Raw genomic sequence first — 18,567 nt, forward strand, 5'->3', positions numbered from 1 at the left:
AACCACCACCAGTGTGCAGCATCCACCTGGATGATGCGACAGCAGCCACAGTGTGCCAGTGCGCTCACCACACACCAGCAATTGGTGGAGAGGCGAGAGTAGAGTGATGTAGCCAATTCAGGGATGGGGATTATTAGGCGGCCATGATAGATAAGGGCCAATGGGGGGAATCTGGCCAGGACACCAGGGTTACACCCCTACTCTTTACAAGACGTGCCCTGGGATTTTTAATGACCACAGAGAGTCAGGACCTCGGTTTAACATCTCATCCGAAAGACGGTGCTTTTTTTACAGTATAGTGTCCCCTTCACTATACTGGGGCATTAAGACCCACACAGACCACAGGGTCAGCACCCCCTGCTGGCCTCCCTAATACCTCTTCCTGCAGCAACCACAGTTTTCCCCAACAGGTCTCCCATCCAGGTACTGGCAAGGCTCAACCCTGCTTAGCTTTAGTGGGCAAGGCAAGAGCTGCAGGCTGATATGGCTGCTGGGGTAGGTAGGTAGGTAGGTAGTAGGTACAGAATGTGAGCATTTCAAAAGCTGCTTCCTTGCCTGAATATCTTACACACTATAATTAAGAATGAAAACAAAAATAAATGAGCACGAGTAAAATCATCAGCATGACACATTCCATGGCTGTGATCAGTGCTGTTTGTTAGTGCACAATGACTTGAGGTTATCACTAAATTCATACCACAACTTAAAAGTAACCACAATTAAACATGAAACAGTCATTTATGATCACATGATATACATTAAAACTACTGTGGGCATTAAGTCACTGTGATATTATAACTAATTTGACATTCAATTTGTACAATTGACAAGTTTGTACATTGATAGGTAGCAAAAGTCCTGTGGTGGTACTATTTCTCCAAGCTGATCGAATTCCTGGACACCATCTTCATTGTGCTGAGGAAGAAAAACAGCCAGATCAGTTTCCTGCATGTGTATCATCATGCCTCTATGTTTAACATCTGGTGGTGTGTGCTCAACTGGATACCCTGTGGACAGAGTAAGTCCATCTATTCTAAGTACTTACAGCAGGGGAAAGGCCATGAACGTTACTGCCGTGAGGAATTGTGTTTCACAGCAGAAGGTCCGTTTTAAGATGATGTTTCCAAAATAGCCATTGCAGTAATGTTACGTCAGACAATGACTACTACAAATACAAATAGTGTAGATGACATTACATTTAGTAGTACATGAAACATTACAGGGTTTGAAATTAACACCCACCAGTTCGACCGTGGCAACGTCAATTCACTTGCAATTTGAAGGGTGATGAATATTAAATACATTCAATAACTAGGCAAGCCATCTCTATCAGACAGACAACATTGGTGGCTGCAACCTGAAAAAAAAAAAAAAAAAAAAAAGGTTTATCTAAGCCAAATCTGCACAGATCTGTCTTACATGTACATGACCATCACAAGGCAATAAGATTTCAAATCACAGATTTTAAAAGTGCTTAAATTTGACCCATATATAAAATATATACATTTCCTGTCAAAATGCATTCAGTTTCTTCTTGGGAAAGAAAACACAATAATGTTTATTAACATTTTTTAATCAAAGCCTTCCACAGTTTAAAGACTAAAATACTGTAGCTATAACACTATATACTATACAATAAAACTATAATATGCTCTAATATAGCACCAAATTAAGTAACATTAAATGTTTCCCAAAGCCTTAGTGGGAGGTTCACTTACTGAAAAGAACTAGTCCCCATAGGTTGAGTGTTCATTACAATGGGCATAAAATCCACCTCCAAAGTATTAATCGGCTGGTGTCATGGCAGGCTATCCTATGGAAGTATATTAATGAAAAATGCCTTTGATACAAAAAAATATGCTGAAAATAAATGCACTTAAGATAAGTTTATAGGTATACATACAGTAAAACATTTGTGTAAAAATGACTGAAGGCAATACAGTTAAAAGAACATGAATTACAGATGGAAATGTTGTGCTTTGATGAACAGTGTATGATGTTTAGTCTTTTCTTTAACTTTTTCTTTGTTTTGGTTTTAATTAAGCCCAGCATTAGACAAAATATAGAGAAAATAAGATCCGCCTTTTGTGGTAAAAGCAGTTTTGGTGTTTTTTAAAGTGTCTTTGTGCTTTTGTAGACTTTTGTCGTGCTTTTAAAGACTGATTTTAACGCGTACCATTGACATTAGAGAGAGCGGGCTGTGAAGGAGCATATCATTGATTGGACCCACTGAATGAATACGCCCCTTCACTGAACTAGTCGTGATTTCGTTCGTGTCATGAACGAACTGAATGTACTGTAAACTCATTCGCGATCGACATGAACGAATCAGTCATCATGAATGATGATATGACCGAGAGGAAGAGCTGCATGTCGTTCGTTCATATCGTCAGTCTTGTTCAACAAGAAAAAGGGGCCGCATTAATTATGAATAAAAGTGAATGATGACCACACAATGACATACGGATGTTACTGAAATTCCGAATTATTTTTAGGCTAGTAGTGTTGTCCTTTTTTTGTATGGCTTGATAAAAATTCATGTTCAGCAGTTCACTGTATGACAGATATGCTTTGTTGTCATTTGTGGGGAAGGACTTATGATGCTTTAACACTCTGCAGTGCTGAAGTCTCTTAGTAGAAATGTATTAATGGATAATCAGACATGTTGACTGCTTTTGGTTCAATGCAGTTACTTAAAAGACTGTCATTTGGCGCCATCTGCAGGTGAAAAGGTGTAACTTGAAGATCTGGTCAGTGAACGAATCAATGAACGAATCTGAACGAATCTTTTTGGTGAATGGAATAAAAAGAGTTGAATCACTAAAATGAATCAAAATCACCAAAAACTTAATTACAATCTGTGTATAGTTACATTTGGCTCTGATTAGGAGCATTATCAAAGTTCCACTTGCATTGTTAATGGATGGAAGCCAGTATTATTAAATCAGTTAAACTTAGTTGAACTTGACAATAAAGTGTCTTTTTTTTTTTTTTTTTTTTTTTTAAATCAGCTGTCTCTTGCTTTAATTAACTAAAGCAATATTTCTAGCCAAGAGTCCAATAAGCATTCACTGGGGACCAAATGAACATGAGCTAAATTGTTGTCTGAGTTTGAATTTGTTTGACTTTAATTGACTTTGACGCGATGCAAACAAATACATTTGTTACATAAAGAGAAAAATCTACTCTTGCATTATGCTTAAAACACAGAAGGAAGATTAAGATCAAACATGCTAAAACAATGAAAACAATAACATTTAAAGGGATAGTTGACCCCAAAAAAGAAAATACAGTAATTATTTACTCACCCTCGTGTTCTTCTAAACCTTTATGACTTTCTTTTTTGGTACACAAAGCGAGAAATTTACAAAAACTGTTCTGCTCACTGATGCCACACAATGGCAATGTACGGTTAACTCTTCAAGTTTCAAAAGGATGCAAATGTATAAGCCAGAAGTCTAATAAATTATTATATGCGACTTGTGCCTTGTTCTGAAAGCATATGATAAGGCTTGATGAGAAACAACCTGAAATCTAATTTTTTATTTAGTGAAAATCTTGACCGACATCTGCTCTTCTGTGTACGTTCAAGATAGTGCATGAGAGCAGCATTTCATGCAGCCCCTACTCACGAGATGGGGAGTTAAAGAGAAAACCCACTTTGTTGTAACTACAACCAAGCCACCAGAGATATTCACACGAGATCACAACACAGCTGCACACAAACCAGAGAACCGAACTTACAAAACATGTCTGAAAAGTTTAAAGTCAAAGAGAAGATGCATTGGCCAGCCTTATTTGTATGAACTAGAGTACTTGGAAATCAAAAATGAAAGAGGCTGAGGAAGCCACACATACACAGTCAGAAACCGCAGTCAGACAGATAGTACAGGAAACTGCATTGAAAAAAAAGAAAAGTCATAAGGGTTTAGAACAACACAAGTAAATAATGAGTGAATTCTATATTTTTGGAAGAACTATCCCTTTAAATCATATTGTTTTCATTATTTTAGTATGTAAGATTTGTCTTAATCTTCCTTCTGTATATTAAGCAAAAGGTAGAAGTAGACACCATGTTTTTATTTGTTCTCTCTTTTTCTTATGTAACCCGTGTTATGTGATGTTTGCACCATGGGCCCACCATTTACTGAGTCTCTGCATTGTGTTGGGGTGTGAGGCAGCTCACTTTTCTTTTCTTTTCTTTTTATGTCTCTCTCTTCACATCAGGCATAAGGTGAAAAGTAGGCTTTCCAGATAAACCTTCTTAGATAAAACACTCAAATGAAATAGTGGTTGTGTAAGTATTGGATATGATATAAATTAAATATAAGGTTCTCAAACATATTAAAACAAAAAAGAATAGCCAAGTTAATATGAATGATCTGACAGACAAAAATAAACCCAGAGATGATCTGTAAATCAATCTTGAAACCAGAATTGAATGTAATTGAATGTTATCATACACCACATAACTCTTAACGAACACTTTAACATGTATATAGTTATCGTAAAGAACATGGATTGGCAATATAAATATTGAAATTAATTGGATTAACACAGAGAGAAAGCACACACTTACCTTCCCAAAATGAAAACAAATCTGTTGCCTAGCAAACTTTTCAATACTCTTCAATAATGAAGGGCCAATAATATAATAAAGAACACAGAGAAATCACGGCTCCTCCTAGTGGGTGGAAGCCTAATAATATCTTCCCAACACTTACTTATTTGTTTACATTGCATCAGGGCCATAACCACCACAGATATTTGGGGGGGGGGGGGGCATATCCCCCCAATATTCACAATAGTTGTCTACTGATATGTGTTTTTTCCATGGTTGATTATTAAATGATTACATTTGGTCCTCCCCAATCCTGAATATGTGGTTACATCATTGCATTGCATTAAAGTCAGATGAAGACCAACAAATTCAAACTCGGACTGCAATTCGTCTTATGTACATTTGGTCACCAGTGAATGCTTTCCCAATGATGCATTCAACCTGAGGACATAACTCTGCTTTAAAGATTAAACCATCTATTTATGAGTTGTCATACTCTTGGCTGAAAATATTGATTTAATTAATTAAAGCTAGAAACAGTAAAGCAGAAATACTGAAGAAACAGTTTAAATACTTAATAAATACTGGCTACTGTCCATTGAAAACAGTACAGGTGGAACTTTGATAATATTACAAATCAGAGTCAAATGCAATGACAGATTTTATTGAAGGTTTACTTGGTGAGAACTGTTGCTCTTGATCTTTATCAACACCCTATGTCACCACCTTGCGGCGAAGCCTAGTAGCAGCAAGTGAAGATTGTGCATCAACACTCTATTGCTTTTCCTTCAATTAACTTTGGAAGGTGAATATTTAGGGGTTCAAGCGCTTAGCACTGAAACCCTATTGTAATTGTTAAGATTTTTAGGGGTTCAAGCGCTTAGCGCTGAAACCCTATTGTAATTGTTAAGATTTTTATTATTAGGGGTTCAAGCGCTTAGCGCTGAAACCCTATTGTAATTGTTAATATTTGTATTATTAGGGGTTCAAGCGCTTAGCGCTGAAACTCTATTGTAATTGTTAAGATTTTTAGGGGTTCTAGCGCTTAGCGTTGAAACCCTATTGTAATTGTTATGATTTTTATTATTATTATTAGGGGTTCAAGCGCTTAGCGCTGAAACCCTAATGTAATTGTTACGATTTTTATTATTATTATTATTATTCTGCCATAAAACTGATCGGCCAGAGCAAACTGTAAGGCCTAGAGACTTGAAACTTGGTCATATGGTAGTAGTGTTGCTTGCTACTCAGAAACACGGACTCGGCCAAATTTGTCAATGGGGGCGCTACAGCGATCAAAAACGTGTAACTGCTCATAACTCCTAGACCGTTTGTCATAGACTCAAGTGCTTTATACCATTGGAATCCTTGGCTCAAACCAAACAAAACGTTTATCTCCGATTTCATTTCTGCCTTCATTTCTGCCATCTTGAATTTTTCATAAAACATACTTTTGCGAACTAGTCCTAGGTTTTTCGTCCGATCGGGACCAAACCAGTGCCAGACGATTCTATGGAGTCTCATTATAAAAAGTTATCAAAAAAAGTTTGAACTTTCGACTCGAGCTAGCTACGGTATGCGAAAACATCGGAAGTAGGAGTGGCCAATTTTACGTAAATGGCTATAACTCTTGAAGGAAATGAGATATCTTCACCAAACTTGGCATGATTATGTAAGAGGTCAATCTTTGGTCGCCCCGAAAAGGTGGCACTATAATACAAAAAAACATGAAATTGGCTGTAACTATGAAACCGTTAATCCTATTGACTTCAAAATTTGCATACATTGTCTTTGTCTCAGCTGCCATCATGGTCTGTATGGACATTCACATATGTTGAAAAACATGGCCGCCATCGGTCAATAAAATTTCAGCAGCTATTACACAAGGTTATAAATGACCGATTGGAACGAAACTTGGTGGACCTATTTGACTCTTGGTCTGAGAGGGTTGTGCAAAGTTTTAAAAAATGTGGCCACTAGGTAGTGCTATCACGATTTTTGTAGATGTTAATGGTTGTATATAATGCAGTGTTGTGAAAAAACACAAGTAATATATATCACCTGATAGCCCTTCTCATTCTAAACAACTTTGCCTCAAAAAGCATTGGTGTCTGTCAAACCGTTCGGTACATATTTCAGATAATGTTCAAAACCTTCTTTTGTGAACTAGTCCTAGGTTTTTCACCCGATCGGAACCAAACCAGTGCAGAAATATACTCTGGAGTCTGATTATCAATAATTATAAAAAAAAAAGTTGAAATTTCGACTCACAGTCGCTAAGGGGTGCCAAAACGTTCGAAAAAGGCAGGCCATTTTTACTAAAATGGCTATAACGCCCAAACGAAATGAGATATTTTCACCAAACTCGGTACACATGTGTATGAGCTCAATCTGAGGTCACGGTAAAAAAACGCGGAGTTTGGCCACTTGTTGGCACTGTAACGGAAAAAAACATGAAAACAGCTCTAACTACGTAACCGTTAGTCTGATTAAGTTGAACATTGGCATGCAGTGTCTTTGTCCAAGGTGCCATGGCTGTCTATGAGGACATTGGCGTATCTCAAAAAACATGGCCGCCATCAGCCAATGAAGTTTGAGCACCTATTAGACAAGGTTATCGGAGGCCGATCGGCAAAAAACTCGGTGGGCCTGTTCGACTCCTGGCCCTAGAGGTCTGTGAGAAATTTGAAAGAAATCGGCCAATGGATGGCGCTAATGAGTTTTACGCCTCTGTAATCACATGGTGTTTCACACATACACACAATGGCTGTGTTCCAATTCAAAGGCTAAATCCTTCGAAGGACTCTGACTTCAAAGGCCACGCTTTCAAAGGCCGCGAAGCCATTATTCATAATAAAGGTAAAAAAACAAAAAAAAATTGAAAGTATATTATTGACACACATCAGCCTATGATGCTTTAGTGTTGCATATAAAAGAATTCCACTTGCGATTTACTGCTCTTGACAAGTGTAATCACCAGTTCCCATTAAAACCAATGTCCCACGTTAACATAGGAAACCAGATGTTACCCTGTGAAACCATTAAAATTGCTCTTACAATTGTGTCAGATTTATTGGAACAGACATCGATGAAACAAAGCGGGTTAATAATGATACCAAAAAAATGTTTATAATGTGCAAAACATCTTTTCTTTACTCATTGACAGTTCACATTGAACAAATCTGCTGAAAAGGCAAGTAAAATTATTCACATGTACGCGCACATCCCCAGTTACATTATCCGTATGCTGTCTATGTGGACATTAGCGTATCTCAAAAAACATGGCTGCCATTGGCCAATGAAGTTTGAGCACCTATTAGACAAGGTTAACGGAGGCCGATCGGCACAAAACTCAGTGGGCCTATTCGACTCCTGGCCCTAGAGGTCTGTGAGAAATTTGAAAGAAATTGGCCAATGGATGGTGCTAATGAGTTTTACGCCTCTGTAATCAGGTGGTGTTTCACACATACACACAATGGCTGTGTCCCAATTCAAAGGCTGCATCCTTGCATCCTTTCTGTATATAATAAAGAGTATAAACTATATATAATCACATCTTAGTAAGAACATTTAGAATGCGACCTTTGAAGGATGCAGCCTCTGAATAGGGACGCAACATTTAAACCACTTTAAAGTAGTTTTTTTTTTATTTTTTACATTTGTATCATTAGATATTTGAGTAAGTTGAAACCCAATACTTACGTTTAAAAGTGTAATTCGGCAATTTCTCTCAAACAAATCCTGTCGTCACTGGCGCACAATGAATTCTGGGGAAGGCAAGGCCACGAAGGATCCATCTGTTGTATCCTTCATTTCACGGTGAACGAAGGACGTATTTGGAGGCTGCATTTGAAGGAGCCTTCGAATTGGGACAGCCTTTGTAGCGCAGCAGTGATGCAATCGGCCTTCGAATGCGACCTTTGAAGGATGCAGCCTCTGAATAGGGACGCAGCTATAATTCATATCATTTGTTAGATCTCCTCATACTGAACAACTTTGCCTCAAAAACTACTGCTGTAAATCAAATCGTTCATTAAATATTCACGATTATGTAAAAAACCTACTTTTGTGAACTAGTCCTAGGTTTTTCGTTCAACCTCAATAAATACTCTCTAGGTCAATAATTATATATGTATATATATATATATATATATATATATATATATATATATATATATATATATATATATATATATATATATATATAAAGTTTAACTTTACCCTTTGGGTAGCTATAACAGTGTCATTTAGAAAATAAGCCCATAATTCCTAAAGAAAAGCTCAGAACTTCACAAAATAAGGTGAGCACATGTGACATCTAATTCTAAACAAGCATGCAGACTTTTATGGAGATCGGTCCATAGGTGGCGCTATGAGCTTTAAAAATCTTTCATTAATCTTTTAATTTCCTTAGTAAATTGCCTGTATTGGCTGTAAATGGTCTATTCCATCTATGATCTAGGTGGTTACATGCTTGGTAAATAAAACATAATACCTTTTTATGCATGTGCTTAAAGGCCTTAAACCGCTTGAACCCCATTAATTGCTGCTTGCAGCTATATTTATTATTGCATTTTTAATAATGACAGTTTGTGGAAAGTGGTTTCAACTGAAATATTTACATCTTAAAAATACAACAGTTTTAAATTGCTGCTGTGCAAAAAATGCAAGCACTGTTAATGGAATGCGTTTATTTTTCAATCAGTGCAATTCAGCATGCTTTTTTGTATTAAAGACATTTGTCATTAATATACTTCTATACTATCCACTTTGCTACAGCGATCGTGAAGCAACATTCACATGATTCACGTCAGTGTTCAACGCACCGCTTAAAAGAACAGTTCACCCAAAAATGAAAATTCTTTCATCATTTACTCACCCAGATGTGCAGGACTGTCTTTCTTCAGCGGAACACAAACAGAGATTTGTGAAAAAAAAATTTCAGCTCTGTTGGTCCATAAAATGCAAGAGAATGGGTGCCAAAATTTTGAAGGTCCAAAAAGCACATATAGCCAACATAAAAGTAATCTATACAACATCAGTGGATTAATTAATGTCTTCTGAAGCAAAACACTAGGTGTGTGTAATAAATAGATCAACATTTAAAACGTTTTCTTTTTACTAAAATGTTTTGCTTCCGGCCAGCTGTGGTATGAACAGTCATGAGGGTGGAGTTCAAGCTGCCTCTCACGTTACGTATGCGCATTGTCATGTCGATATTGTCGGATCCCTCGGCTGGTCTGAAATCAGCAGGGGGAAAATGTTCACTGCACACCCTCAACATTTTGAGTGACTCAGTGGGTGTATTGAGTCAGCGAGCAGCCATAGCTTCAGTCGCTCAGAAACATTGATAGGGAATCTGTGAAAAGTTAGTCTTTCCTCTTACGATGATACCCGCAGATGTAATCAAATTTTTTTCAGTAGTTTGAAGCACCATTTTGAAAAAGAAAGAGATACAAATACAAATCTATAGCAAAACCAATTCAGCTTCTGTATAACATCCCTCCTCCTCTATTGTAAACAACACTGCACTTCCGTATTTTTCGTATTTCACACGTCAGTTCTCGCGTGAACTTGCCAACACATTTACATCATGCGAGAGGCGGCTTGAACTCCACCCTCATGAACGTGCACACCACAGCTTAATATTAATACATATTAATATATTTCTTACACACACCTAGCATTTCGCCAGTCATATGGACTACTTTTCTGACGGCAATATGTGCTTTTTAGAGGTTAAACATTTTGGAACCCTTTCACTTGCATTGTATGGACCAACAGAGCTGAAATATTCTTCCTAAAATCTTTGTTTGTGTTCTGCTGAAGAAAGAAAGTCATACACATCTGGGATGGCATGAGGGTGAGTAAATGATGAGAGAATTTAAATTTGTGGGTGAACTATTCCTTTATCATCATTGGTAATCGGCACTTTGAAATTTGATCTTCACAGGAAGAGTTTGGAATGACATACTACCCATACTATTATTGCTTCTGCAATATTTATGTGTTTGTGGTGTGCACATCAGTGTAATGTCCCCTGACACATCGCAAAGGTAAACAACCAGTGTTTAGAACTTGCAAGTAGCTGAATAAAATGTCAGAATCGAATGTGAAACATTAAAAAAAATTAACACTTTAAACATTTCAAATTAATTGCATGCGTTAACGTGTTTATTTCATTAGCTCTATTTTAAATCTATACTGTGACTTTTTCATCTACTAACCTAAACAAAATTACAAATTTTTATTTAATAAAAGTTAGCAAAAGTTTTGTATGGCTGGTTTTAAAAGCCAAATTGGCTGGTAAGAAGTTAATTTCAAACCCTGATTAAATACCATTAAATGGTAAATACTTTTTCAGATGGTGAACTAGATCTGTTTTTTTTTTTTTTTTTTTTTTTTTTTCATATATATTTTACAGTTTTGTATCTGGAGTGATATTTACAGAAATTGTAAAGACAGTGTACTCTGTTTGCTTCAAATCACATACATGCAGTATACTAACTGGACGCATACAGTGGGGGTTCAAAAGTCTGATACCACTTGTGAAAATTCTTCTATTTTGCATTCTACTCTACTTTAATACTTCCATTATAAATTATATTATCTTCATAACAATTTGAGTGAGTAAAAAATAAATACAAACATAAGGCAGATGCTATTTGCAACCTGGTGCAAATATTGGTATATGCTATTTACACCCCAGTGCAAATAGTGGCAGATATTATTCTCACCCCAACCCCTGGTGCAAATAATGGTAGATACTAATTGCACCCTGGTGCAAATAGTGTCAGATGCTATTTGCACCCATATTTAAATACTAACATACAGTATTGGCATCACTGCACCGTGTTTATTGTGTTTATTTAGAGTCCCACAGACACACTACATCAACTCCTACCCCTAAACCTAACCTTAACCTTACCTTAGAAAAAATAACCTTGGTTTTACTACAGTAACCATGGTTTTACCATGGTATTTTGTTGTAGATGTACAGTAACCACAAAATTAACCATAGTTACTATATTATCAACATATTACTGTACTAACACAATGGTTAATTGCTTTAAAACTATGGTTTCAGCCTAAAAACATGGTTACTACAGTATAGCGATGCCGAGCCGCGGGAACGAGTGTGATCGACAGACTCTTCCTCCGGATTAAACCCTTCTCTGCACTCCTCAACATTCACCGTGACCTAATCGCTGCGATGAAATCAACATTTAATATTTCTTTTAATACTACTTAAAATAATAGATAAAAATGAATATAAGAGTGGAAACAGGAAATCGGATGGGAAAAAGAGTGGGACAAAAGGCAGATTCTAACTGCTATTGCCAGGACAACACTACACAATCACACACTGTCTTTACACCCCATGCTACTGCAGCAACACCGGTTTCACCAGACTATTGGGGTGCAAATAGCCGTGCCGTGTGGCAGATGCTATTTACACCGGGGTGCAAATAGACACTCAGAATTTCTTATATGTCTACTTTTGTTTACATGAACAAAACCTGATGATCACGTTATCCAGCATGATCTGAGAATGTTCCAAAAAGCGTCTTGTGTGCTTCATTGCAAGCAAGGAAATCTGACCTTTAGTTCTAGTTAATTGCTTTGAGTTAACATGCTCAATGTCACAAATTTGCATTACATTTGATTAGTGACCTAGAAATAGTGAAAATGTAATACTTCTTCATTTAATGACATAATAATGTTTAAGGTTTAAATTAATACAAAAAAACTGGTTTTCAGTGTCTTTTGAAAACTACTGTATAAATATGGATGTAAGCAGGTGGCATGATAGTTTAAGTGACATGAAGCAACATGTGTATCCAGGTTTCTTTGGGCCAATGCTAAACAGTTTCATCCACATCCTCATGTATTCTTACTACGGTCTGTCTACCATCCCATCCATGCACAAATATCTGTGGTGGAAACGCTACCTCACACAGGCTCAGCTGGTCAGTGCACAAACTCTCTATCCAATTACACTACACGTTTACATTTACATTTTTCACAAAACACTACAGTCCTCATTGTACCTTATCATTCTTCTATTTTTTTCTGTTCTATTCTATTCTATGTTACTGTATTGTGTTCTATCCTGTTTTTTCTTTTGCTATTCCCAATTCTTTTGTTTTCAGTTCTGTTCAATTTGCTTCTGTTGAATTCTTTTATTCTCATTATGTTCTGTTATGTTCTTTTTCTTTCTGTTCTATGTTGTCCTGTTCTATTAAATTCTGTTATATTCTTTTCTATGATGTTTTATTCTATTTTGTTCAATTCAGTTGAATTCCATGTTTTAGTTGGATTTTATGATCAACTGTCTTAAAAGATGATTGTGTTAATGTTTTCTTCTTTGTCTCTCAGGTTCAGTTTGTATTGACTATAACACACACAGTAAGCGCATGGGTCGTTCCTTGTGGTTTCCCACTGGGCTGTCTGAAATTTCAGACCTTCTATATGGTCACACTCGTCCTCCTATTCGTCAACTTCTACATGCAGGTGAGAAATGCACACTGTTATTTTACACCTACTTGATACTACTTTAAATGGTGTCTTCTAAAAAGTGTTTTGTATTATATTAAAATGTCATCTAGTCTGTTTTCTGCGGTTTCCTCTATGAAATAATAATATATACAAGCATTTTTATTATTCTATAAAGGGTTAACTATCTAAAAAGTAGTTACTGTCCCCAGCGACTCCGGCTGCTGCCATCTCACTTGACGCCGAAAAGGCATTTGATATGGCAGAATGGGATTATCTTTTTCAGATTTTGGAAATGTACGGGTTTGGGAATATGTTTATTGGATGGATTAAGATACTTTATAGACACCTGGTAGCGGCGGTACAAACAAATGGATTAATTTCAGATTACTTTACTCTGGATAGGGGCACCTGACAGGGTTGCCCCCTTTCCCCATTATTGTTCTGTCTTGCCCTGGAACCATTAGCAGCCGTGATAAGAAAGGAGGATTATTTTCCAGGGGTGATGGCGGGAGGTGTGGTGCATAAGCTTTTGCTTTACGCAGATTATATTTTATTATTCATCTCCGACCCTACTAAATCTATGCCTTGCCTCCACAGAATTATTAATTCCTTTTCTAAGTTCTCGGGATACACAGTTAATTGGTCTAAATCTGAAGCTGTGACTCTGACACCATATTGCCCGATAACATCTTTTCAGCCGGGTGCTTTCAGTGGCCCAAACAGGGCATTAAGTATTTGGGTATTTTATTCCCAGCAAATTTGTGTGATTTAGTTAATTTTGACCCTTTAATAAAAAGGTTTTCAAGCAATGTGGGCAGGTGGGCTTCATTCCATTTATCGATGATTGGGAAGGTTCATGTTAGTAAAATGAATTGTATTCCAAAATTCAACTACCTGCTACAGTCTTTCCCTATAGATGTCCCCCTCTCTTATTTCAAGCAATATGATAGCATAGCAAAGTCCTTCATTTTGAATGGTAAACATCCCAGATTACATTTCAGTAAGCTGCATAGACCGATTGACAAAGGTGGGCTAGGCCTACCCAAGATTTTGTTTTATTATTATGTGTTCGATCTCAGATATTTGGCTCATTGGTTGCTTCCACCTGAGAGAGCCCCTTCTTGGTTTTGTATTGAACTAGGTTCTTGCCCCTGTTCTGCCATTACAAAGCCTTTCTATCAAACTAACCGGAGAAGTTAAGTTACACCTCGTTATCTCGTATTTGCAGTATGGACAAAAGTGTCCAGAGTGTTTAATTCAGACATTTATTTAAATGTTGCCGCGAGCATATGGCTGAACCCAAAATTATGTATTAATAAGTCCCCTTTCTGCTGGTCAGAGTGGATTGTGAGGGGGGTTACTACACTCGGTGACCTATATGAGAGTGGAGTGTTGAGATCCTTTGAAAATTTGGCTCAACATTTTGGGATTCCCAGATCTCAGTTCTTAGGGTATTTACAGTTGCGCACCTGATCTGTACTATTTTTGGGAGTAGCATACACCCCCCTAAAGCGGCAGACACTCTGGGAGGGGTGATTACTGCTTTTGGAAAATGTTATGAGGCATCAGTGTATTACTTCCTGCTAATTCAGAGTCTGGGGGATGGAGCTTTAACTTCTATCAAGAGACTATGGGAGAAAGATTTAAACTTGGTATTGGAGGAGGGAGTGTGGGCTAGGATTCTAAAAAACGTCAAGTCTGCATCTAGAGACGCAAGGGTGCGCCTTATGCAATTCAATATTTTACATAGATTCTATTAGACCCCTCTAGATTGTATAGGCTTGGTCTTAAAGTCACACCCACCTGCTGGCAATGCCAATCAGAGGATGGAGACACAACCCATGTCTTTTGGTGGTGTATTAAGATCCAATAATTTTGGTTGAATATTCAGAGTTTTGTGTGTGATGTATTGGGACACACTCTGTATATTGGACAATGGGATGTTTATTGATGTAGAGAATAGACACATAAAGAGATGGGTCCTAACCAGTGTCATGATCGCCAGACAGATAGTTTTAAGGGGATGGAGGTCGGCTGGAACACCCTCATTCCAGGAGTGGTGCTCGGAGATGGGAAGGGTGGTGGCCTTTGAAGAAGGGTCATTTAGAAGACTGGAGAAATGGGATTGTTTGTGGGAAATGGGGGTGGATATCTGCCATTTTTGGAGGGCTTTCTGGGAGGGGCAGTGGAGAGAGAGGTATAGTTGTCAATATGTGTGATTATTATTATTATTATTATTTTTGTGTGTGTGTGTGTGTGTGTGTGTGTGTGTGTCTATAATCATGTATGACCACTGGGATGTTGTTGGGGGCCAGGGTGGGGTTGGGGATTGAGAGGGGTAATAGTGGGGGTTAATGGTTGATTCTGTGTATATATGTTTGATTTTTCTGTGTTTAATATGTGAATCAGTACAAAATTGTTAATCAGAAAGAGCCAACCTACTGATCTGCTTATTATTAGGTTGGCTTGAAAGAGCCAAACTACTGATCTACATTTTAAACTTAATATTATTAGTGGTGCTTGTGAAGCCGGCCCAAAAATGCCTTATAGGCATACTATGGCAAGGGTCTTTACCATGAAAACAATTGTTTTTTTCCTACTATGACAAGACACTGAATTTTGTGGGACCATATCTCCCAATCAGAATGTCGCAGAGACATGGGGGTGGGCTCATTTCACTTGGGCTACCAATCAGTCTTTAAGTATCATCTTGGAAATGGCATAGCCATGCCCTAGCAACCATTTACTGCACCCTAGCAACCACCCCCATAGACTTCCATTCAAAATGGCTCAGAAGGATATCTTCAGAACAGAATGTTGTAGAGACTTGGGGATTGACTCTTTTGAGTCAGGTTAGTAAGCAGCCAATAAGAATCACTCTGGTTACTGGCAAGCCACGCCCTATCAACCATTTACGGCACCCTAGCAACCGCCCCCATAGACTTCCATTTAAAATGGCTCAGAAGGATACCTTCATGCTATACCATTCTAGCAATGTCTAGCTAAGTGTTAAGACATTCTAGAAACATGCAAAAACATGTTAGCAATGCCTAGCTAAGAATTCTAGTCTATCAGTAAACTTTCAGACTAGACTTTTTCAAGCCAACCTAAAGTTTGTGTTTTATTATTATTCTGGCTAGGAGTCTATGGCAGCCCATATAACTGAATGGTAAAATATTTTTAGATCCCGGATTGTGGAAGGTCTGATCAGTCCTCTAGCACCACCAACAGGTCAAAATTGCACTTATGTTTGTACCATCGTTTTTTTTTTTTGTTTGTTTGTTTGTTTTTTGCCATCATTTAGAATTTGAATAAAAACCAATTTTTTACTACTTCTACAAATTTTGTCCAATCTTCAGACCAAGACTTACAAAACAACAAACAATGAAGCCATCAAACAGCAAGTGAGCCTATATCTTGGCAAAGCTTTGGCAAATTGAAACAAAACTTTGTGGGTATCATTGCCACCATGCCCTGAGAGTGTTTCAGAAATTTGGTAACAGTGCAGCCAAAAAATATAAATATCATAGAAATAGGCAAACCCCTGCGACAAACATGCCACAATTTTTCACATGCGAATAAGCTTACTTCCAAACTCTTCATTATTACCACAGGTTTGCCATAGACTTTTCGCCACTGGCGGTAGTGGCAAATTCTCCATTGTTGCCAAAGTTTTGTAGTAGGTTCACTTCTACTGGTGAAGATCTTCAAACTTGTGCCAATAATGCTGCACATTTACCACATATTAACTGCCACTTTGTCACAAATCAACCATTTTTGGAATGGTTGAAATTAAACTTGTAATGTGTCATTGGGGCCATGCCCTGGTAGTTCCTGTGAAATGTCATGACTGAACTACCTACTGGTCAAACATTAGTGTTATTGGTTAGATCTTCTCATAAATTTTAAAGTGCTCTGCCTAAAATGGTGGTCCTGCCATCTTCTTGCTCTTTTGGTTATGCTTAGTGTGATGTGTATGCTACCATTTCAGTGCTTGGCTTCGTAATTGCTGCTTGCAGTGATAATGTTATTTTAAATGTCCTGTCTTGGGGAATAGTTAACTCAAAGCTTTCAGTAGCGTGACAATAGTTCAGCTTTGCAGCATGCTTTCAATCTTATCAATTGTTAATCAATAAATGGCATTTCTCTGCAGACATACAGAAAAAGGAGACTGGAGGTTGAGGGAATGACTAAGATTGGAGATCTTAAGAACAATCATTCAAACGGCCATACATCCTCACTCAATGGCAACTCCAAACACAAGCTGCAGTAATAAGATGATGCTCTTTTCAATACAATTATGTTGAACACTAGTGTAATAGCAGGGATAATCATCTGTAATTAAACTGTAATTTAAAAAAAATAGAATAGTACTTTTTGCTGTTTTGTATTTTGTTTTACATATGTTCCTCTGAAGTCTCGACACGGAGTTGTGTAAATGCTTGACTGTAATTTTATGCAGTTAATTATGTCACAAACATTTGACATGTTCAACTGTTATTCAAAGCAAATGGCTCTAGAATACTCTTTTATACATTTGTCTCTTATGAAGATAAATAGCAGTAAATTACTTTCTAACACTATATTCAGTTATTCAACAAAAGATGCTTTAAGAGTTCAATCCTTTATACTGACACATTCAACCACACTGTACAGTTTTCCAGCATTTCAGGTAAAGTTTCTAATAGCACATCATATCACTAATATCATACTATTCTAAGTCTTTTTTGCAAATCAAAATTCATGGAAAATGCTGCATTAAATCAGTTTTTGGATTCTAAATGTTTCTGAATCACATTTAAAGCTATGCACTTCATGCAAGTCCTTATTTTGGGGCACTTAAAACAGTGTTAAAGGTGCAAATCTACATATTTGAAAATGTTTCTGTGGACATTTTAAGTGACTGGTACATACAGTATGAAAACCGCTGATAAATGAACGTCTATAACAGCACTAAATAAAGCACTTGAAATATTAGATTAAACCTGTTGATATATGATGTTTTGAGCAGGTCTACAGCTACAATGCTTGAGTAAAATTGACATTACACACAATATTCAGATGTTTTAATTACAAGGTGCAGATACTTCAGTCAGACAAAGAAAAATATAGGATGAAAGGACATAACAGTGATGATCTCTTATGAGGGGCCTGCTGTGGTTGTCTCTGATTGGTTACCCATGGATGAGTGCTCTGCAGAAGACTGGGATGTCACAATATCTGCAGGCTAGAGAAAATTAGACATCTGAATTCAATAGAATTACACAGCATCTGAATATGCACACCTCTCTACAATACAGTATGCCAAAAATGGTATGCCAATTGAGTAGCGTGTCCCCCCTTCCCCCCAAAATAAAAATACATAAAAAAATTTGTAGTCAAGAAAAACCTGGACCAGGGTCAGAAATTAAGGGTGTCTCGGGCAAAAAATGCCACTGACATTAATTCTTCTGTTTTTATTTGTAACAGCTCTTAAGATGTATAACTAGGACTAAAATAAGTATGGC

At 37.2% G+C, this 18,567-nt stretch overlaps 1 protein-coding gene across 5 annotated transcripts in view; it reads left to right on the plus strand.

Moving 5' to 3' along the window:
* The window catches only part of LOC127434106 (elongation of very long chain fatty acids protein 2-like), a 98,933-nt gene extending 80,896 nt beyond the window's left edge, over nt 1–18,037 (plus strand). For all 5 annotated transcript variants that reach the window (XM_051686590.1, XM_051686587.1, XM_051686591.1 and 2 more), the window contains 4 exons: nt 847–1,018; nt 12,407–12,531; nt 12,941–13,075; nt 17,214–18,037. In XM_051686590.1, coding sequence (XP_051542550.1) covers nt 847–1,018; nt 12,407–12,531; nt 12,941–13,075; nt 17,214–17,333 — 552 coding nt within the window. In that variant the 3' untranslated portion in view covers nt 17,334–18,037. The remainder of the gene's footprint in view (nt 1–846; nt 1,019–12,406; nt 12,532–12,940; nt 13,076–17,213) is intronic.
* Nucleotides 18,038–18,567: the final 530 nt, after the last annotated feature.

Source organism: Myxocyprinus asiaticus, chromosome 44 (assembly GCF_019703515.2).
Source record: "Myxocyprinus asiaticus isolate MX2 ecotype Aquarium Trade chromosome 44, UBuf_Myxa_2, whole genome shotgun sequence".
NCBI classification, from domain to species: domain Eukaryota; kingdom Metazoa; phylum Chordata; class Actinopteri; order Cypriniformes; family Catostomidae; genus Myxocyprinus; species Myxocyprinus asiaticus.